Source organism: Dasypus novemcinctus, chromosome 2 (assembly GCF_030445035.2).
Source record: "Dasypus novemcinctus isolate mDasNov1 chromosome 2, mDasNov1.1.hap2, whole genome shotgun sequence".
NCBI lineage: Eukaryota > Metazoa > Chordata > Mammalia > Cingulata > Dasypodidae > Dasypus > Dasypus novemcinctus.
In genome coordinates this window covers 99,719,553-99,741,232 of record NC_080674.1, presented here as the reverse complement: position 1 = coordinate 99,741,232, position 21,680 = coordinate 99,719,553, and the positions used below count along the sequence as shown (strand labels likewise).

The 21,680-nt window shown below is 38.1% G+C and overlaps 2 protein-coding genes across 18 annotated transcripts in view; one reads left to right on the top strand and one right to left on the bottom strand.

The window, feature by feature from the left end:
- The window catches only part of ERAP1 (endoplasmic reticulum aminopeptidase 1), a 36,742-nt gene extending 28,469 nt beyond the window's left edge, over positions 1-8,273 (top strand). For both annotated transcript variants that reach the window (XM_004455945.5, XM_004455946.5), the window contains 5 exons: positions 154-338; positions 1,436-1,597; positions 2,078-2,218; positions 2,835-2,916; positions 6,561-8,273. In XM_004455945.5, coding sequence (XP_004456002.2) covers positions 154-338; positions 1,436-1,597; positions 2,078-2,218; positions 2,835-2,916; positions 6,561-6,716 — 726 coding nt within the window. In that variant the 3' untranslated portion in view covers positions 6,717-8,273. The remainder of the gene's footprint in view (positions 1-153; positions 339-1,435; positions 1,598-2,077; positions 2,219-2,834; positions 2,917-6,560) is intronic.
- CAST (calpastatin) overlaps positions 8,097-21,680 on the bottom strand; it is a 118,673-nt gene continuing 105,089 nt past the window's right edge. For 9 of the 16 annotated variants that reach the window (XM_071209133.1, XM_058276459.2, XM_071209128.1 and 6 more), the window contains 8 exons: positions 20,489-20,587; positions 17,578-17,685; positions 15,795-15,887; positions 14,364-14,408; positions 13,841-13,933; positions 12,387-12,458; positions 11,144-11,209; positions 9,618-10,215 (listed from right to left, as the gene is read on the bottom strand). In XM_071209133.1, coding sequence (XP_071065234.1) covers positions 11,159-11,209; positions 12,387-12,458; positions 13,841-13,933; positions 14,364-14,408; positions 15,795-15,887; positions 17,578-17,685; positions 20,489-20,587 — 561 coding nt within the window. In that variant the 3' untranslated portion in view covers positions 9,618-10,215; positions 11,144-11,158. Of the gene's footprint in view, positions 10,216-11,143; positions 11,210-12,386; positions 12,459-13,840; positions 13,934-14,363; positions 14,409-15,794; positions 15,888-17,577; positions 17,686-20,488; positions 20,588-21,680 lie in introns of all 16 variants that reach the window. The other 7 variants (XM_071209142.1, XM_004455947.5, XM_058276455.2 and 4 more) reach the window with 2 other exon arrangements.

The following is a 21,680-nucleotide window of genomic DNA, read 5'->3' as shown; positions in this document are numbered from 1 at the left end:
CTTTCATAAATTAAATATAAGCAGAACTATGCAGTTCTAAAAATAAGAATTGGATTAAGCTTTCAAAAATAGCCCCCATCCCCTGAAGACATGGGGTTCTATAAACCTGAGCAGTAACGGTGAGCCGCCCTCTTCCTCCCTTGCTGCCCTCAGGCCTTCCTCATCCGGCTGCTCAGGGGCCTCATCGACAGGCAGACCTGGACCGACCAGGGCTCGCTCTCAGAACGAATGCTGCGCAGTCAGCTCCTGCTCCTTGCCTGTGTGCGCAAGTATCAGCCATGTGTGCAGAGGGCAGAAGACTACTTCAGGCAGTGGAAGGAATCCAACGGAAACCTGAGGTCTGTCCTTACCGAATAATCAATATATTGATGGGAAGCTTTCTGTTTTCTATCATCAGTGTTAAAGGTTGGGAACCAAACAAATGTAGACAAGTTTCCCCTGCTACTCTTTCCTAGACATGAAATAGCTTTTTAAGATTTATTTATGTATCTCTCCTTTTCTGTTCTTTAAGAAATGCTAGGAAGAACTGTACACATTAAGTCAAATATCTGTGGGGTTGGAACGGTTTTAGAATAATTCCCATTTTATATAGACAAGGACACAAAACCTTATCAGAACTGAAATAGCGAAGCAGCACAGGAGTAGAGGCGATACATCTTAGAGTAGCTTCTTTGGGTCTGCAGAGCTCCTGATGGGGATGCATAGTAGTTGAGGACACTCTCCAAACAAGGTACGATCTTACCATAGCTAGAGATCTTTATTCTTGCTACACTTCAGTCCTTTTATATCTAGAGCTTAAATTTCTTCCGGGAAACCTTTATGCCAACAACCCAAGTGCCTCCATTTAAATTTAAGAAATGCTCACCACAGAGAGTTCTTCTAGCTTTTAAGCCCAACTCAGTGACCTCACCCTCGTACCCTCCTTCATGAAAAGACTCGAGATATATACGGATTGGCTATGACAGAATTTTAATTGAGGAAAAAAGAACTTAGTGAATCCTTTCTTCCTGCTCCCCCAAAGGATAGATCCCGGGCTTTTCTCCCATATCCACTGGGAAATTCAGTCTTATCCTGTCCTTTTGGATTTCTGTCTTTTGCTCTTAGAATAAATCTTGAATATAGTTTGAATTTTCTTTTGGCTTGAAAAGTGACCTCTAATGGAGCATCATTTAAAGTACTTGAGAAATGTAGTTATTTATAAGAGTGGCTTTTCATATTCCATTTTTGAGAAAGCTACTTAAAACCTAAATTTTAGAGAAGTTCACTTATCTCTTTTGTAAGATGTAACTAAGGGAAAGAAACGATGTTCATTTGTAACTCTGGGTGTGGTTCTCTGATTATGGGGTCAGTTCACTAGTCCATAATTGGTCACTGTTATGCATCTAAATTTGCTTCCTACATTTCAGACTCACACCAGGTGTGTTATTTTCCATAGCTTACCTACCGATGTGACCTTGGCGGTGTTTGCTGTGGGGGCCCAGAGCACCGAGGGCTGGGATTTTCTGTACAGTAAATATCAATCTTCTTTGTCTACTACTGAGAAAGCTCAAATTGAATTTGCCCTCTGTACGAGTCAAAATAAGGAAAAGCTTCAATGGTGAGTAATTCATTCATGCTTGTGTGACCACAGGAAATTAAATTAGATCAGGTTCATTCTGGCATCTGTTTTTGTTCTCTAGGTCAGGTCTCACCTATTCTGCTGGGTCTATTTATGCAACTGGGTACATATCTAATGAATACAGTAAGAACAAGGGAAAATTCGGTGTTAGGAAAAATAAAGGAGTCTATATCTGAGCATCTTTAAAGCTTTAATATATTTAGAAATATTTACTGGAGCTACCTTTCTTAGCTATTTTGAGCAAATGAGAGACTATATGAGAATAGGTGTTGTGGATACTGTAGAAATGTTAGTTTTTTTATTATGTAGCTGTAGAGGGTTTATCAGGGTTCTGCTTGCCTATTTATTATTTTGGTCTTTATCATGGGCAGGATGTATCTTTTTTCACAAATTAGTGGATTGGGGTCATTCCTAACTTTTTCATCACCAGTTCTTACTAACATTTCTTAATTATTCTAGGCTTCTAGATGAAAGTTTTAAGGGAGATATAATAAAAACCCAGGAGTTTCCAAGTATTCTTACACTCATTGGCAGAAACCCAGTGGGATATCCATTAGCGTGGCAGTTTCTGAGGGAAAACTGGAATAAACTTGTACAAAAGTAAGTAGTGCCAAAAATTGTGCTGTGACTGGGTAAGTTCGTTAACCTTGTTGTGTTTCAGGTTTGCTATTTGTTAAACAGTAACAGTCTAAAGGGGTTTTGTTTTTTGAACTGAAGATAGGAAGTTGAAGTGCTTAAAGTATCTTAGAAAATATAAAACTTTTTAATTCAATGCTAGCTAATAAATCTGGATAGTAATATTTTCCATTCATCTGGAATGTTTCCTTCCCATGCCCATCAACCTATTTGAAGCTTTCCTCCTCACAGTTCAGCCCATGTCTTGCATTATCACTTCTGTTTTTTTGTAGTTGTCTTTTTCTAACTTTTGTAGCCCTTATTACCTCTATCATATTCTTCTGGATACTTCATCTTTTATTCTGCTGTATGTATATATTCTTTTTTACAACTAGATCTTACTGCACTAGCAGGTAGAGAGCTTGTCTTATCTCTTTTGGCCTAACCAGTTTTTAGTTAAATGTTATAACGTATAGGAGAGATTTGAAAATATATGTTGAATGAATAAATATTTCACAGTACATTTTGATAATAGGAGGGACTTGAAAATGTATGCTGAATGAACAAATATTTCACAGTACATTTTGATAATCATTTCTAGGTTTGAACTTGGCTCCCCTTCCATAACTCGCATGGTGATGGGAACAACAAGTCAGTTCTCCACAAGAGCACGACTTGAAGAGGTAAAAGAAATCTTTCTTTTTAAACTTGAGTGATAGTGGCTAAAAATGTGGGGTAGACAACTCCTTTAAGGATGTAAGGAATTAGAAATGGATTTTGTCATTTATGAATTATATTTGGATACCATGTGTGTTTTTTTTCTACTTTTTAAAAATGTTACATTAAAGAAATAGGTCCGCATATACCCCCACTCCTTTTTTCTCTTTTTTTTAAATGTTACATTCAAAAGACCATGTGTTTTTGACATAAGTGAAAATCAGTTGTAAATATACTCATGAAAACCTTGCCTTTTCCCAATCACATTAAGAGGTCTTAGCTATACCATTATAAGATCTTAGGACTTAAAATGACATTAGAGATTTAGTCCCTATTATAAGATGTTGAAAGTGAGAAAAGTGAGCTGAAGAGATTACCCAGCTATGCAAGAGGCAGGCCTGGAGTACAGCTTTCCTGCTCTTTATTATGTATACCAACAATTTCAGAAAGAACTTAGGTAACATAAGATCCCTATGTAAATGGGATGTTAAAGCTAAATAATGGACAGGAGGAGATAATTGTACTAGGGACTTATGCTGATGAAATTATTGCAGTTGTACACTAACTTTATCATAAGAGTTTCCTATCAGTCAAGGGAAAATAAGAAAACAGTATGAGCTATTCTCTTCATCTGGTTGAAAAGAAAACATGAAACATACAAGTTTTCCCAAAAGGCAGCCTTTTCTCTTGGTCCTAAACTCTGAGGTGTTTGATGAGTGGGTCATTTTATATTGTGGTAGCACTTCTATAATAATGTTTCCTAGAGTAGAAATGTGGGAAAATGTTTACATGATTTTTAAAATGTTACATTTACACAAAGATGAGAGTCTAATAATTACTTTGTTTAGGAAAAATTCAATATAGCTACACATTGGTCTAACTTGATTAAAGGAGAAAGCTTTGAAGATGCCGAGGAGTGAAGGGTTGTTATGTCCTTTTGCTTTCCTCTGATTTTCAGTAGCCTCATCCAAGCTTGCAAAATTAACTTGCACATAATAATTCAAGCAAGAACTACCTCAGGCAGAGGTATTCCATTTGACTGAAAAGCCATCCATAAGCTTTGGGACCAGATCTCTAGTAGCAAAGTACTTCATTTATTTAGTCATTCATTTACATTCTCACTAATTCATCCACTCAAGGCATAATTATTGTATTTTTACTATATGCCAGCATAGTTTTAGTTAGGTTCTGGGACCATAACAATGAGCAGAACAGATAAAGCCCCTTTTTTCATGGAGCTTAAATTCTAGTGAGGAAGCAGAAAATTTATACATAAATCAACTGGTGTCAGGTAGTGATTCTCTGAAGATGAATAAGGCAAGGAAAGGAAAGAGTGATGGCTGTATGGTGCTGTGTTCTATGGATAATCAGGAAATTTTAAGCAGATATCGAGGGATAGGGAGAGTGTTCTGGGCAGAGGATACATTAGGTCCTGTCACAGGGCATGGAAAGTAAAGAGCCGGAGACACTTATAACAGGGAGCATCCCTCTCACATTTAAAACGGGGAGCCATGCCGAGTCCTTCCTTCCCACACTTGCACTTTATGCCCAAGCCCCGTTGGCTCTGCCTGCAGCTGTGCAGCTGCTCCTGCTCTCACCCCTCCAAGCCTGGCCTACTCCTAATTGCCCTCCTTCCTGCAAATCAGCCTATGATTCATCCCTTCTTGAATACTTTCCTACTGCTAGTAGAATTCCAAACTCCTCCTACCCACCTGCCCACCTCTCAGCCAGTCCACGACGCTCCAGCCACTCGGGCCTACTCCACGCCATGGAGCGTTTCCCCTGCTTCTGCACTCTCTCCGCCCTCCGCCTGGCGTGCTCTTTCCCCAGCTTTTCACTGGAGAAGCTTCTTTTATCCTTCCAGATTAAATGTCACCTTTCCCACTACTCTTTCTAAAGCAGGCCTTCCCCTCCCGAGTAACTGTCACACCCCACGGTGTGTTTTCTTCCCAGCAGTGTATTTATAGTAACCGTAGTTTGTTTACTGCTTTCCTCCCCAGGTAGACTGTATGCTCCATGACAGGATTCTCACCTGATTCACTGCCTCCTCCTCAGGGTTTAGTCTAGTAAATAAGGCAGAGGGACGATTACGTGCAGAGGAAATACCTGAGTAAACGCACGAGGTTGAGTCCCAAGATGTGCTGGGTTTGGATTCTGTCTCCCCACCACCGCTCTGCAGCGTAGCAGCTGTCCCCACTTGACGTATGAGGAAACTGAGCTCCAGAGAAGTTAACTCATTGCTCAATGTCAAACTAGTAGTATAAACCTATTTATCACCGTATCATGCTATGTACTGTACAGAAAACGTTCTCTAGGAGGCAGATTTGAATCAGCTGAGTTGGTGCATTCCCAAGGCAGAGGACGTTGGGTAGGGAAAAGTATAAGGGCAAGGGTTCCCAGCTTGCTGTGCTATAGCTCTGGAAGGTCTGTCTTTTTAGTGGTACCATCATGATGGGCTCTTCCAGGATTAGTCTAATTTGTAAAATTGATATGGTTTGCCTGCTCACTTATAATTGTGAATTAATCTTGACTTCTCAGAGTATGAAGAAGTAGGCTGAGCTACAACTTAGAGCATAACAGTGAATGACAAGTGTTTCTTTGGTTGCTACAGCAGAAAGCATGCCTTCAGCCCACTGAAAAGTTGTACTGAGATAAAATTTTTAAGCAACACTGCATCACTTAAGATTGGTATGCAGCTGCCAAAAGCCTATTCCTTCCCCCTCTTATTCCCAAAGTTACGGCATTATGACATGGATTTTTAAGGAATTAGCTATCTGGAATCCATGCTGAATAAATAATACCTCTTGGGCTACAGTTGCTTCCTGTCTACAAAATAAAAAATGGATGGATTAATGCTGTGAAAATTTAAGGGAAAAGGTTAGAATCTTTTAGGTTGAAACAGGGTAGCACAATGGTCAATGCTTTCACAAATCCTGCACGTTCCTCATGTGAGCTTAAGTGATGAAGATACCCAGAGATGAAATGAGCAAAGATATTTTGAGGAGATAGCCAAGAGTCTCTCATCTCTTTAAAACCATGGGAAACTTCATATGACGCCTATCCTGAGGGAACAATACATGAATTATGGATTAGGATAAAAAATTTGTCAAGGTTTTGGGTCTTACCACTATGGCTTGCGAAGAACCCATTGAAACTCTGTAATAACATACAAGGCTGGGCTCCCAGAGAAGGGCTGCACTTATGTGGTTGCAACTGTTTTGCTTGGCACAGAAGAGCCTCTGCAAATTCTGTTTTTTAGATCTCATACTTAAAAAAATTAAGTTTGCAGTTGTGTGTATATAACAGAATACACACTGAAAAGACACACTCAATTAAACCTTAATTATAAAATGGTAAACAGGGATGTCTTTAAGAGTCTGACAACTGTGCATAAATAAAAGAGGTGTAGAGAAAAAAATGGAAAACCTGACATCTTGAGGCATGAGCTCATTTTATATAGCTCAAGTTTATATGTACATAATCGTATCCAGACTGCCTTCTATATAGAATTTTTGACAAATACTGGAATTTTGTTTTTGTTTTTCTTTTAACTAGCCTGATGTTACAGTTACTTAATGAGTTCTGAAAGATCTCTTTTTTTCCTCACAAGGTAAAAGGATTCTTCAGCTCTTTGAAAGAGAATGGTTCTCAGCTCCGCTGTGTCCAGCAGACAATTGAAACCATTGAAGAAAACATACGTTGGATGGATAAGAATTTTGATAAAATCAGAGTGTGGTTACAAAATGAAAGCCTTGGACTGCTGTAACCATTCATTTCTTGCCAGGCTTCTGTGATCTCTAATCACCAAAATTTTGTTGAATGTGATCATTTTTAAACTAGAGATAGCTGTTTGGGCTCCAGCTGATACTTGTTTTTCCCTCAACTCCTTAGTCATTTGACTACTCCTGTGAAAAGATTGGCTGTTAGTTTTTTCATGTGTGGGTTACTGCTGCCATGTGTTGTTAGTTTTTTCATGTGTGGGTTACTGCTGCCATGTGTTTCTTTATAGATTTCCCCTGCAATGTACATACAACCAAGTGATGGATTCTCAACTATGGGGAAGGGAAGTACCTTATTTGTCTCATTTTGTTTATTCTTAAGCCTAGCAGTCTCTAAAATTCTGCTCCCCCATGTGCTTGCCATTTGTAAGCTGTTTCATCCATCTCCTTGAAAGATGCTGAATAGTGAGAAATACTGAACAATGAATATCTGGATCAATGACAAAGAACGGGTGTGCCTGTGCTGGATTCTCCTGTGGCCCCTTCCTGATCGCCCTTTGCTCCTCTTCCCTGCTGCACGCCTGGCCCCTGACTCATGTGGCCCATGGTCGCAGGCCACGGTAAAGGCCTCTGGCTTTCAGTCAGTGGGGAACCCCAGGAGGAGACGGGAGGGGCAGCAGGGCAGAAGTGAGGGTATTTACTCCCTGGCTCCCCTTGCAGCCTCCACCCCAGGTCTCGGCTTCTCTTCACACACCTTCTCGGTCCTGGGCTCTGGACTGGGGGCCTCAAGGGGAGCCTGCCCTTTACTAAGGCCGAGTGTGCTTGTGGTTTCCCTACACTCTGCCCACACCTGTCAAAAATCCCTCTGAGCCCTTACCAGATAATCCTAATCCAAACGTGCCCCGTTTCCTCATGGACCCTGGCTGATGGTGCTTCTGAAAAAGCAGAGTGCATTCAGGCCTCTAGGAAGCACCTTTCACTTGAAATGGTACCTGTGAGTTGTTGATCTTTAGGAGAGGAGGGATGTCTGCTCTGCCCTCCTTCTTTGGCCTAATTTATAATTCCTAAATTGACTCCTAATTGGCACTTATTTACTGACTTAGATACATATCACCAATAAATATGTTGTAGAATTGAAAATATTTGTTTTTATAACCCTAAATGAGGACAATGTATTCTTTGTATTTGAAGACATACGTGCATTCTTTTTAATGAGGCAAAAGTTTTAAGATAAAGGAGTGTGTGACTGATATGAAAAATGTCATAGAATGTGTTGTGATGATATTTGGAAGAGTGATTTTTCTAGACACAAATGTGTTTGCAATTCCATTATTATACCTATTGTGTGGTTGGTTGAGAAATAAAACAAGTCACTGGTAATTTCCACCCCCCATCAACGATTTTCCTTTTAAATAGAATAGACAAAATTTCATTGTAAAATATTTTGCTTTAATTATATTTTATATCTTGATTGATGAAACATGGAAATACTGTTTTTCAGTTTTGGTCACCTAAGGAACCTATCTTCATTTGCTTCTGGAAAAGTTCGCTTTCTAAACAGATACAGCACTTTTTGGTAATAAAAAGTTGTTTTTTACCTCTAAGCAGATATTTGCAGTTGTTTTTTTCTGATAATGTGAGTTAAAAAAAAAAATGGACTGCTTTAGATCTTGTAATCATCATTAATTACCAGCAAATTCCCAAGTGCTGAAGACATTTCTAATTAACAAGAAGGCATGTTCAGAATACCTCAAATATATGTTTATTTTTATAGGCATTTCTTAAACCTCTGGATTTTGGTATGTCATTTAAAAATACTTTTATATAGGCATAGAAATTAGAAATTAGTAACACTGAAGCCATTGCCTTGCCTTACAGACACATCTGTCAATGTCAAAGGTTTCTAAGTCTTAAAAAAAAAAAAAAAAAGCAAACCACCTTATTGCCCAAATGGGAAAATTGGATACATAGTTAAAATCCTTCAGGAAGAGTTTTTTTTCCTTCCCCTCATTAGTGCCTCAAAAAGGTCTGTTTAGCCACCAAAACACTGGCTCATATTTCCCAGGCTTAGAATAATGACTGTATCACTGATGGGAAAGAGATAGCATTTTTAAGTGAGTGGATTTTGAAATCCTATGGGTATGTGTCTTATTTTTAAAGCATAGTTTCAGAGAGTATTAGCAAAACTTGGCTGCCATTATGAGCAGTTATTATTTTTGCTTGCCACCTCCCCCCATTAGATAGTATTGGTGATATTACTTATTTTTAGTGAACTCTGCCAAGTCCTAATAAATAAAAGCTCTAAACAGATGCTAAAGAAGGCCATACTTCCCAGAAATATGACATTCCCAATCTGTTTTGCAATTTGTACCTGGCATCTTTTCCTGCATTTGCTACCAGGAAATAAAAATGAAATGAAATTTTTATTAAAATCCCATCAACAATATCAGTGCTATGCTCATAAACTATTCATTACTGAAAGATATGAGAAACCACTCAAAGTTGTAGGACATCAGAGAGTCTAGTCCTTAAATTGCTGTGGGGTAAAAGCAGATTTAAATCTCAAACACTCAGATGTGTATATACACTTTTTTTTTTTTAAAGCCTAAGTTTGTTTTTGTATTTGGTAAACTTCCATCAAGTTAAGATGCTATAGTGCAAAGGCTATGTGGCAAAAGCTCTGAGCAAACCAATGCTGCTCAAGTTTTACATATAGAGTATGGAAAGCACAGCTTAATTGCAGAGTTCAAGCTATGTGAACACTTTTTGAATTACATTTTATTTATGCTCATATTTTGTTCTCAGAACTTGCTCTACAGTGACTTAGTAGTCTACATTTTGTTCTTCTCATGACTTGATTCAAGTCTCAGCGTGTTTTGTGCTGACTATATGGGGTGGAAGCCCTGACGCCTGGCAAAGAAGGGAACAAACCGAAGCAGAGTTTGGCATTTACTGTCTATCCAGGTTACCTAGTATTATTTTATTATTAGCAGCCCAAAGGAGATATATGTGCCCAATGTACAGTATTTTATGTTTGATTTAGAATATAAATATTAACCCAAAGAAACATCAAATACAGTTCAAAAGCCCAAAAAGAAAAGGGGTAATGAAAAATCAGACCACTGAAGAATTTTTTTCCAAATACGAAAAAAAAAAAGAAAGAAATTAAGTGCAAACTGAAGATATTGAGATTTACAGGCACTGTGTGTAGAATGTGCAAAAGTTTGTGAAGTTTTTTTTTTTTGGTGTTGCTTTAAGAAACTTTATCAAATACATTTCTTACAAATATAAAGCTTCCATTTAACAACTGAAGGCAATTTAAAAAAAAGTTTAAATTCTATCCATACTTAATACAATAACACAGGTGAACCAGACAAATTCAATTTCTTTCCTGGAACAAGAATAACCAACCAATATTCAGGATGTCAAAAGACTCATCAAACAAAACTGTCTAGAAGCCACCCAGGAAAATTGTCTTCTGTTGTCAAAATGTTTTGTTCTTCAAGAGTCACCACCTACCCGGCTGAAGATTTTATTTGAAGATACCTTAAAAATGTTAAAGAAAAAAAAATCCAGTGAACCATTTGAAATATAACTTTCTTGCTACAGGCATAATAAACGTACTATTTATCAAAAGCATTGTATAACAGACATTAAAAAGGCATTTCTTATACGTGGACAGGAACTGGAATTATTAGGAAAAAAAAGAAAGGATTGGGAAAAATCTTTAAAGCAGCTCTAATATACCACTCTTTTGATGAAATAAAAATGGATCATGGTGAGAAAGCCTAATCTGATTTACTATACATTTTGGTTTCTTTTAGGCTCTAGGCTATAGGTGGTTGTATGTTTTCATGGCTTAGAATGAGACCTCCCCTCTGAGGAGATTAAGATACAGGTGCAGCTCTTAAGGTAAAGCACAGAGATATCTTCATCCCTCATGTATCTTCAGTCCACATAAAGTACAATCAAACCAGTACCTGAATTTCCAAAACTAAGAAGAATAAAAGTAGTCAACCTTTTTCCTTGCCCTTGTTCCAAAAATCCTGTCATCTCCCCAGATCCTACAGCTGACTTCATACTGCATATTGGGTAGCATCAATATATTAAGGACATTTCATTAATGTATCAATTTGAAGCATGCTCTTATTGCTGTGCCACAATAACCTGCAGTTATGAGCGTCTGGATTTCAAAGATTCAACTAGCCTTAGACGGTTATTCCTTAAGAGTTTGGCATATGGTTTTAGAGCTCTTAATTAAAAGATTAATACTTTTAAACACTCTAGCACATTCCTCTCATTTAGGGCTTTTCAGAGAATGATTACTGTATAGATTTTGCAATGTGCACTTTGTGATAATAGCATCAGGTCAGCATGAAATACTTTAGAGGTAGACTTAGTTTCTTTCTTGGCTCTAACACATAAGTTGATGGATGGTACAGTTGTCTTCATTTAAAACAAATGTCCAACTTACCAAATTGTGTGAGCCTTAACTTGTATTTCTTTCATCAGCTTTTGACTTGGAATCTTCCTCTTTTGCCTAAAAGGGAAATCAAAATCATCAGTGAGTATTCTCTTCCAGATTAAACATCAAAAGAGTTGATTAAAAGAGTTGATCAATCAGAAGAAGTGTATGGGAAATGGGCTTCTCAGAATTAAAGGGCAAAGGATGGCAGTCACTGTGGGAATATAAAATGTTTCTAAGTTTCTTCTCATTTGCCCAAACACTGTATTCTTCCTCAAGTTTGTGTTTTGCTTTTGTTTTCATTTTGAGGCCAGGAAGGCAAAGAAAAAAAGCCCTGGGTTTTCTTGGCTGGCAGTGTGTGATCATCCGAAGGTGAGGCATCCTTTCCTTGTTCTTGGGGGCATGGCTGGCCTGCTGATCCCCCCATCACATAGGGTTGTTATGCTTTCTTTTCTTGTAAAGGGTTGATCAGGTTCTTTGTATAAGTGAAAGTCATAATAAGCAGATATTTAAACTATTTAGGATATAATGGCAGGAGTAACTGTCAATGATCAATTCTATTTCTTGTATACTAGTATAAGAAGATTTCACTATTTTATCTTGATGCAACTGGACTATTTTTTAAAGCTGCACCTTTGCTTTCTGATTATGGTAGAGGAATCTGTATTCACAACCATTTGAATTGTACTTACTTGGAATTGGAGGGAACCAAGAAGTGGTCGAAGTTTTCCACTTCTGACCACAACTTGAGTAATTTTAGTATCTGGGTGTGCTCCCAAGTGTTGTGGCTCATTAATGCCCAACTCTAAAAAATGAGTCCTGTAACTTCCATTCATCCGATTTAGTTCCACTTTCTAGAGCAACAGGAAATATTACATACTGATAGTCTACTGCCTTCTCAGGTACTGTCTAATGAATACACTGGCCTATTAAAAAATCTAAGATCTTCTCTAATTCTATATATTACTTCCATGTCCTAAAAACTCACATAAATCACATACTTTAGTGGGTTTTAACAAGGGCAAGGAAGACAAGCATCTTGAACTGTGATAAAAACTTCTGATTTTAAAGCACCAGTTACTTAAAAAAGAATTGTCTTTAAAAATTCAATTTCTTTAGCAAGACATGATATAGTGCTTAAAAATCTTTTATTCTAAATGGATTCAAATAAGAAACTAAATAACTCAAATGATAAATCCCTCTCCATGTAATTGCTAAACTAATTGCAGTGTGTTTACTGCTCTGTGTTTACCTTTTTTGGATCCTTTGCTTTACCTCCGCTCTTAGGGGCTCTGGGGCTGGAAGCAGTCTTCTTGCCTTTGTCCTGAAGCAGAAGAAATGTAATGAGGCTTTGGCTATTGTCAATTCATCAGGCAATTAACTACTGGCTACAATCAAATTAACCCAGATTATTAGTTTTAGAAGCCTAGAGATCTCCAATTTAATTAAACAATGAAAAACTTTGGGTGTTTGGTCATGATTTTTTGAGCAGTGGTGAATGTAGTACACAGTAATGTTTAAGGTAAGAGGTAAAAAGGATAAAAATAAAAGGAAAATATGTTGTCATGTGGGTCACATTGATATCCCTACCAATTTCTGTGATCCACGATGACCTTACTCTGGTCATCAAAACAAAGCTTGTCTCTGTTGGGACTGGCTTTCATGTGCAAACAGTGCAAAAAAAAAAAAAAAAAGAGACTTTTCAGTGTTAGGGGGGAGAAAAGTAACAATGGAAAAAATCCTAGAGCTCTGCGGCAGGTTATACACAAAATTAAGTCTATTACCAAAAAGGCATTTTTAAAATGAGTTTCCAGGAAAGAGAAACAGGATGTAAAAGTGGTTTAGAAATTAAATCACCCAATATGGGAAGAACTGCCAATTCAGTGACTGGGAGCTAAGCTTAGTAACAGACCAAACAATAGCAAACTGAGGTCTGCAGTGTCAATTCCTCTGAAAATAACAATTTCACTTTTCTTTCTATTTGATTTAGGAGAAGGTATGGTTTGTAAGTAAAATGTCACACACTTGTTGAATTCCACACTAGTTTCATCTACTTTCAATCATTTGTTTTAAGCACCTGCTATGTACCAGGCATTTTGCTAATTCTGAGCACACACACAGGTCAGAGACACACAATTACAACATAAAAGGCACAGCCTAGTGACATGATAGCCATGTCATGACAGGTGTGTGGGGAGAACACACAGGAGATGCCTGGGAAGGGAGAAGAGAAGAGACGCCTCCCTGAAAGAGATGCTTGCGCTGGGGAATGAGGACAGTGAGCCAGCAGGGCAGGCAGGAAAGGGGGGAAATGCCAAAGGGCTCACCCATGAGCGTGCACGTGGAGTGAAGGACCGTTCTCATTTTAATGAACACAGACTAAAGGCACTGCATTACTGTAGCCCACCAATATAATGTGACAATCAGAAATGATGGGGATGGAGATTATAGAGCAATCTGAAAAACGTTTTTGGAATAATGATAAGCAATGTATTTATATATGTAGAATTATATAAAAGGAGTAAATGTGGAAAAAGACAAAAGAAAGACGCCAATTTAATAGTGGTGTTCATGGAGGTAGTGGAATTAGTTATTTTTTCCTTTTCTCTATTTTCAAGTTCTCTATGATGTCATTTTATTCATTTTACAATTTAATAATTATATGTATTTATACAAATTTAGAAGTCAGGTGAAAAAGCGCAGTACCTTTGCTGTCTTCTGTGAGGTTTCTGTAGTGGGAGGACAGCTGTCAAAACCTCCTGAGAGGGCATCAATGGGGTCTTGGTCATCCGCAGATTTCTGAAGTGGAAAGAAATACCCATCAGTGAAGAGTTAAAGTGCAAAAATACTGCATGGGACATTTTCCCAAATCAGGTAAAAAAAAAAAAAAATGTTTATTAAAAACCTTGCTGATACTCTTTTCCTAACATTAATGCAATTGTAAAGAAGATATTGCAACATGAAAATATTGAGTTTATTTTCTTCTACTTTTACACAAGTTACTTAGTTTTCTCTGAGCCAGTTTTTTAATCCGGAAAAGTTTCAAGGGCTCTTATTAGGACTAAATGAGATAAATTACACACACACAACACATACTTACATGCATGCCTTGGAATGGTACCAAGCATAGCATAGGCATTTAATAAATGCTAGGTTTTTTAAAATGCAAAATAAAGCTACAGACAGAATTTTTAAAGAAAGAATAAAAACATGCTGCTATGGTATTTACCTTTGATTCTTTGGGCTTCTTTGAAGGTGGCTTCATTGGTTTGCCCTTAAACACAGGCAGACTTGATTACTCATGGACCTTTGTAAAGGTTTATCTAGGTATAATCAGTATTTATGGAATCTATTATCCAAAAACTTGACTTGGAAAAAATGGAGTATAGAGATATGTTAAATGATAAGCCTGAGTGTCAGCTATTTCTCTGCTGGTTTTGGTTAATTATTATCCTTATTAGCCATCTGAATAGCCTTGGGGAAAATGCACAAGAGATAATCTGATCCTAGAAATGAAAGTAACACTAATTATTTAGGAACTTTCTCTTATTATGTGTTTTAATTCCACTTACAATGTTCTAAAGACTAATTGATGCTTTTGTTTTTTATCTGCTGTAATTTACTACATTTTGGAAGGATTTGAGACAATGGAAGGGCAGACAGATATATTATTTTTAGGCACAATTACAACTTGTCAAAGATTTCCTCATCTTCAAAGGCAAGGACATTAAACAGTCCATTCCCCAAGAATCTGAGTGCTTGGGTGGTGCTAACAAGATGGGAAGGACCCAGCACTCTGTCCAGGATGCAGAATTGTCATCTGGAGAAATACTGAAAACAAGCAAGGAGAACTGATTCCTACAACAGGAGACAATAAGCTCATGACACTAAACCAGGAACTTGCCTTACCCACCAAATGAATCAGTACAGAAAGAGACAGATGTGGTTTGGACTTCCCTGTTTTTATTTGATGAACAGGCCTGGAAAGGGTCATTTATCCTCCAACTGACTCACAAGTAGGAGCCAAAGAAGAAAATGAGGGAGGCCAGATTGAACCTAGTCCTAAGAAAAACTGACTTCTGTATTAGAGACAAAAGCCTAGGACTTCTTGAGAGTGTATTTAGATAGAGGAACAGGCCTTCTGATGGGAATATCGTCTTGGCTTCTTTGCTCTAATGGTGCTGCGGGTGGTGTAGAAGGAACAGAGGGAGACTCCAGATCTCGGAGATACGGTATTTACCTGCCCGATTAATTACTCCAGCACAGCTCTCCCTAAGAGAGAGAAACCATTTCCTTTGAAACCCCATGGTATCCCTTTTATAGCCTTTTCCTGCAGAGAGATTTCTTCTGTGGCCCTGTCTTGGAATCACTCTCAGGCATCGTTTAGTGACTGAACACTATTCAGCTTTCTCTCCGCAGCAGTGCCCGGCATAGCGAAGATCAAATATTGGTTGAAATAAATATTAAACAGAATGCTAGATGTCCTGCTCATCAGCATGGGGCACATTAAAAGCAGTCAAATCATGTTTCATTTTTATGTTATTGTTAAAGTGACCTCCTATTAATTTCAAGTAAGGTTTGAAAAAAAAAGCTTTGTGTATAAATCAAATCTAGGATACAAATACCTGTGGCCCCTTCAGAGCGATTTGCCTTAGTTTACCTGATCATCACTATCTAGGAGATGTCGATATTCAGGTGGGATAGTGTCATCTCTTTCTCCTAGCTTGTCTCTATGTTCAGCTGTAGCTTTCTCCTACAAACATTAAACAGATATGATTGATATTAATTTCTTCCCTCACTTGGAGAATATTGCAAAATCCAGCACTCAGCATTTATTATACTTTTATGAGGCAAAACGTATGATCTGTTTTTATGCAAAAGGAAGAAAACCAGAACAACATAATGGTTGACTTCAACAGACTGTTAATTGGGAGAAAGAAACCCATATGGATCTGTACGTCAATTCAAATTTGTGAATTTTCTATTGTATTCTCAATTTAAAAACATGAGTAGGTAATTACTTCAGAAGCCATGTTACGAGATCAAACTCTAGGGTTAAATTTTTCTCTCCTTGTATGAGTTTCACTTTCCGATATAAAAATCAGGTCTCAGTACCTTGGCATTTGCAGAAGTAATTTTACAACTTTGACTATAAGCAACCCTGAAGGGCTAGGGCAGGTAGCAAAATTAAACTGGTCCTGCTGGGCTGCTTGTGTCACAGGTGAGGAAACACCTGCTGCTGGCAAGCTGCATGCACCTCCCGTCATCCCCACCTCAGCGAGGCTGGTCTGTCTCTGTCCCAGATTCAGTGACTATCCAGAGGTACAGATTTTCTCTTTTTGTATCATAAATGCATTTTTCAAGTGTAGGTTTGAGTTCACATCAGTGTTCCTATGACAGCAACAGAACCAAGACCTAAGGATTCTCCAAATACCCCACTTTTGATTCATCAGTTTGGTTGGTCAGACAGCCACTTCCTGATTCCAAGTTACATTCCAGACAGCTGAGAGATTTGTTAGCTATATATAAAATATGCCTATTATGTAAGTATATATGTAATAAAAATAGGTATATATTATATAAAATATATAGCAGTAACAGTTTGTGTCCTTTCAGATATACATCTGCATCCAGTGCTCTTCTCAACTTAAAACAAGCATATGTGTGTGTGTGCATCATAGATGTGATATCCTTACTACCAGGTAAAACCAAGAAGAGCTTAATGTGGGAAGAGAATAAGCTATGCTTTTCTTTTTTTTTTTAAAGATTTATTTTATTTCTCTCCCCTTCTGCCCTGCCCCAGTTGTCTGTTCTCTGTGTCCATTTGCTGTGTGTTCTTCTTTGTCCACTTCTGTCGCTGTCAGGCGCACGGGAAGCTGTGTTTCTTTTTGTTGCGTCATCTTGTTGTGTCAGCTCTCCATGTGTGTGGTGCCATTCCTGGGCAGGCTGCACTTTCTTTCGCGTGGGCGGCTCTCCTTATGGGGCGCACTCCTGGGGCGTGGGGCTCCCCTATGCGGGGGACACCCCTGCGTGGCAGGGCACTTCTTGCGCGCATCAGCATTGCACATGGGCCAGCTCCACACGGGTCAAGAAGGCCCGGGGTTTGAACCGCAGACCTCCCATGTGGTAGACGGAGGCCCTATCCACTGGGCCAAGTCTGCTTCCCAAGCTATGCTTTTCTGATATAACAAAGCCTGTCTGCTCAAAGAGGACTGTTGCCTGTTTTTGATTCCTTGACATAAACATACACAGTGAGAAAATAAAGAAATGCAACCTAGACTGGAGAGTAGAAAAAAATGAGATTTAAGTTACCCAACAGTTTACTAACTCCTGACAATGTCAGGAAGTTTTTGTTTTTTCTTTTTGTGTGGAGGCCAGGGTACTATTACATGTGATAAAAACATCAAATTTTCATTTTTCAACTGACAGATTTTTTTTTTTACCTTTACTTTATCCTCCACTGGTTTCTTATCATCTGGGTCAGGCTGCCTTTGTCCTAGACTGTCAGAAAGTTTATCCAGAGCATCATCGAGTTCTTTGTTGTCACTTTGCTAAAAAATAAAGAATTCTGAATTAGTTACTGATTAGCCAAAATATATCCAAGGCAAATCAGCACAGGAGCCCCATCTTTTCCAGAGGGGGCCTGTTCTCTTGTTAGAGGAAGACATTGGAGGCAGGGAGGGTCCAAGAAGAGAAGCGCTGAGAATGAAAACATAGGAGAGAAGGAGCAGCAACATGGGCCTAATTAACAGTACCCCAACCTTCCATCCACCCACCAGCTCTATGGAAGCTAAGAGGCCGTCCAGGGGCCACACTTGAACAGGTTACACTGAGACCTAGAGGTTCCCAAAGCAAATACATCAGTCACATTCTTTCATTCAGAAATTTAACACGATGGTAAAACTGTATATAAAAATCCACTGAGGTTGTTGTGAGGTGGTAAGGAAGAAGGGTTTTGCAACAGAGGGTGAGCTTTTCTTGGGTTCTGTAGGCACCCCAAGGGCAGTTACTGAAGGTACATTCCACAAAGGTGCAATGTGGCCAAAGCTGTGGGAAGCCAGCAATCCCAGCACTGCCCTCTCAACAATTCTTAGACCACAAAACCTTGGGGATGAGACGGTGCCCTTAGAGTGGAGGGGGCTTCTCTATTGCATTGGAGATGGGAGAGGGTCTCAAAGACTTCAAAGAATTTCTGAACAGGGTGAGAATCTCTCTTCATTCTCAGGAAGCCTAAGGAAGTTAAATTGCAGAATGGAATGGGAACCGGTATTCTAGGGAAAAAATCAGGGCCACAGGAACAACTGTCATTGAGGTGATAGAAAGAACTTGTTTCCTCTACTTTACTGTCTGGTTCAGGCAAGTTATTTAACCCTTCTAGCCTCAGTTTCCTTGGCTGTGAAATGTGAACAGTAACAGCACCTATAGTCATAAGGGCTGAGAGAATTAACTGACTGAAAAAGGCACTTATAACAGTACTGGTTCCATGTTAACACTCAATAAATTATAACATTAATATTCTAACAGTGAAGTCCTAAGGAGGTTCTTTCTCAACATTTCTTAACATAGTGCATCCCAAACATTGACTTCCATCTGTATATGAATTCAGTTCAAATATGTGTTTGGTACCTACACTGTAAACAAAACACCATACTGTGCTCTGTCTTACACTGCGTAGAATTCTCCGGTTCATTTCCAAAGTGTTTTCACATACATTACCCAGTTTTACCTGATGCTCACAATGACCCTCTGAGTACACTTAGCTTTTTTTGGAGGAGGAAGCAAGCAAGCTCAGAAAGGCTTGGTCAGTGGCCTGAGGTCACAGTTAACAAGCGAAGGGGACCCAGGTCTCAGGACTGGAAGCACATGGCCCTTTTCCTGACTGTGCCCAATCATATCCATCATCTTCTAGTTCCTTCTGAAGAAGCTTTTTCCTATTTGGGAAAATTATGATCTAGCTTTGTAAAAAGATGTCTTAAGATGCTTTCAGTATATATAATACTGTTGGTGACTAATCTTGTCTAATGCCTCCAGTAAAGAAAACTCACATGAATATGAAAGCAGAGTTTATTCTCTGATTTCCAAGGATATTCATTTAAACAAAACCTTATAGCTAGTTTCAATAACATCTCCAAATAAAATAATAACTAAAATTGGGCTTTCTGATGGGAAAAACCAGCCTCTAAATACACTCAAAGGCATTCAACTGTTAGCGTTTACGAATAGCTTCAATCAGGGTAGAACCTCTGAGCTGGGCATTAAGAACTGAAGTGTAAATGGCAGTCTGGGTGATTAACGGGCCTTCCTTCCTGTTGCACAGGGACCTTCATCATTCTGAATATGTTCACACACATGGACATGCAGAGGCGTTTTACTGGCTTTAAGTGCTTTATTAGAGCCCAGAATTATAGCTGCTAATGGTGGAGCTACCCACGGGCCCTGTCTGGACTTTGTCATCTGTGCCATGGGACATTTTCAGGTGATCCTGAAGCTGACCCCATAGGAGGAAAATCCATTTGAATCTCAGACTATGGCATAACTAAGCTTTGATGCTACATCAAAAGGAAAGGAAACATAGCTGACTTCACTAATGCTACTTCATCTCCATCTAGCAAATGAGGCACTGATGCCCTGCACTCAACCAAACAAGGTGGTCATCTGGTTTGGGGCAATCCCTTTATCTTTTGATGTGCTGTGGTCCCCTCTATAATGTATAATTTGGTACTGCACGGATAATTAATCAAGGAAAATCTGGAAAAGTTTTGGTCCTACAACCTTGCCTTAGAACATGTGGACTAATTGAAACAATACTGGTGCTGAGGTTTTTCTACTGTTGGCCTGAAAATGACAAATTTTACTGGTGTGAATGGGAGATAAACAATAACATTCCACAATGTGTCTGTGAATTTTTTTGAGTTCAAGCACTGAGCAATTTCGTCAAATAAACCTGAGGTTAAGTAATGGTAGTAAATTACAGCAATTGCCAGAAAAACATATAGAGGAAAAAATGAATTATGAGGAAAGCTAAGGAATTTTTTAACCTAATAATTAGAATATTTACACAATGTACGTACATTACTTCACTTTCAATTCTAATATAGAAAAAAATAATACTAAGCTCCTAGATTGTGGGTAAAATACTTTCACCTTGTTTCATTTAATCACTTCACAAATACTCTCTGTCATCTTTCTAAATGGTCAGTCTTAGCTCTTCTGAAACAGAAGGTGCCCGATCTTCCTAACAAATTTATCTATTTTCATTTGCTCTAATGAGAGACCCTATTTTCCTTCTTGGAGACTTTTTGTTTTTGCTGCAAAAACCAAATATCTGTCCCTGCAATATGCTATGTTGCTTACCGGAGTGTGAGGAGGTGGGCCTGCAGAGTGAGTAGTTGATGCTGGGGCTTGAGAAACCACCTCAGAGATCGCAGCAGAAAGTTTGGCATCTTCGAATTTCTTTTGTAAAATATTGAGATTTTTATCAATAATATGTTATCCATTATGATAATGTTATCCCTTAAATACAACTTTTATAATTTTATGACAACCAGGTACAAATAATCAAACACAGTCTTTATTTGACTTCCTTCTACATAATATTTTACATAATTGCCTATTTCTACTTCATATTCATATTTATTATTCTAAATTCCATTCAATCCATTAATAACTTAAGAGTTCCATGTTTTGTTTACATATTTCCCGTAGTACACTTCAGTTATAGTATTTTTCAAGTTTCCTTTTTGTAATTAATTCCTCTGAATAAGTTCTAGAAGTGAGTCTTCCTAGGGCACTGGCTATGTCCTGCCAGACTGCCCTCCCAAATGTATGCAAGAGGACACTGCAATGATGGATACTGGCCATTATACATTTTTTCAAAACCTATAAAATTATATGGTACAAAGTGTAAACTATAATCTAAACTACAGACCACGGTTAGTATCAATGCTTCAATATGTGTTCATCAATTGTAATAAAATGTACCACAATAATGAAGATGTTGTTAATGGGGAAACGAGTGTGTAGGGGGGTATATGGGAATTCCCTATCTTTTTGCTGTAACATTTACGTAATCTAAAGCTTGTTTAAAAATAAAAAAAATATTTTAAAAAGTATGTAGGATTCAGATTGCCAAAGCAACAGATGAGCATTATAGTTTTCCTGTGGTCTTGCTTGCCAGAATTAGATTTTTATCATATATTCTTATTTATGATAATATAAGGTATAAAATGATTTACTACTATTGCCTAAATAATGTGGCATATTGTGGGAGGTTGCTGTTTTATTATTTTTTCTCAGTATTGAACAATATATTATTCCAGAAGCTTTCTGAAATAATTTCTTCTCATTTTCTTTTTAAAAATATAATAAATCCATAATTTTTGTCTATTTCTCTATTTTTTCCAATGACCAACGGGTTTGCTTTCTGAATTAGTACTGTGTTTTCTGTCATTATTCCATAATATAGCCTAATGATTATTTGGATTAAGCTTCCCTTAAAATACTAAAATACACTTTAATATTTTTATACATCTTGAAATATCTTTAA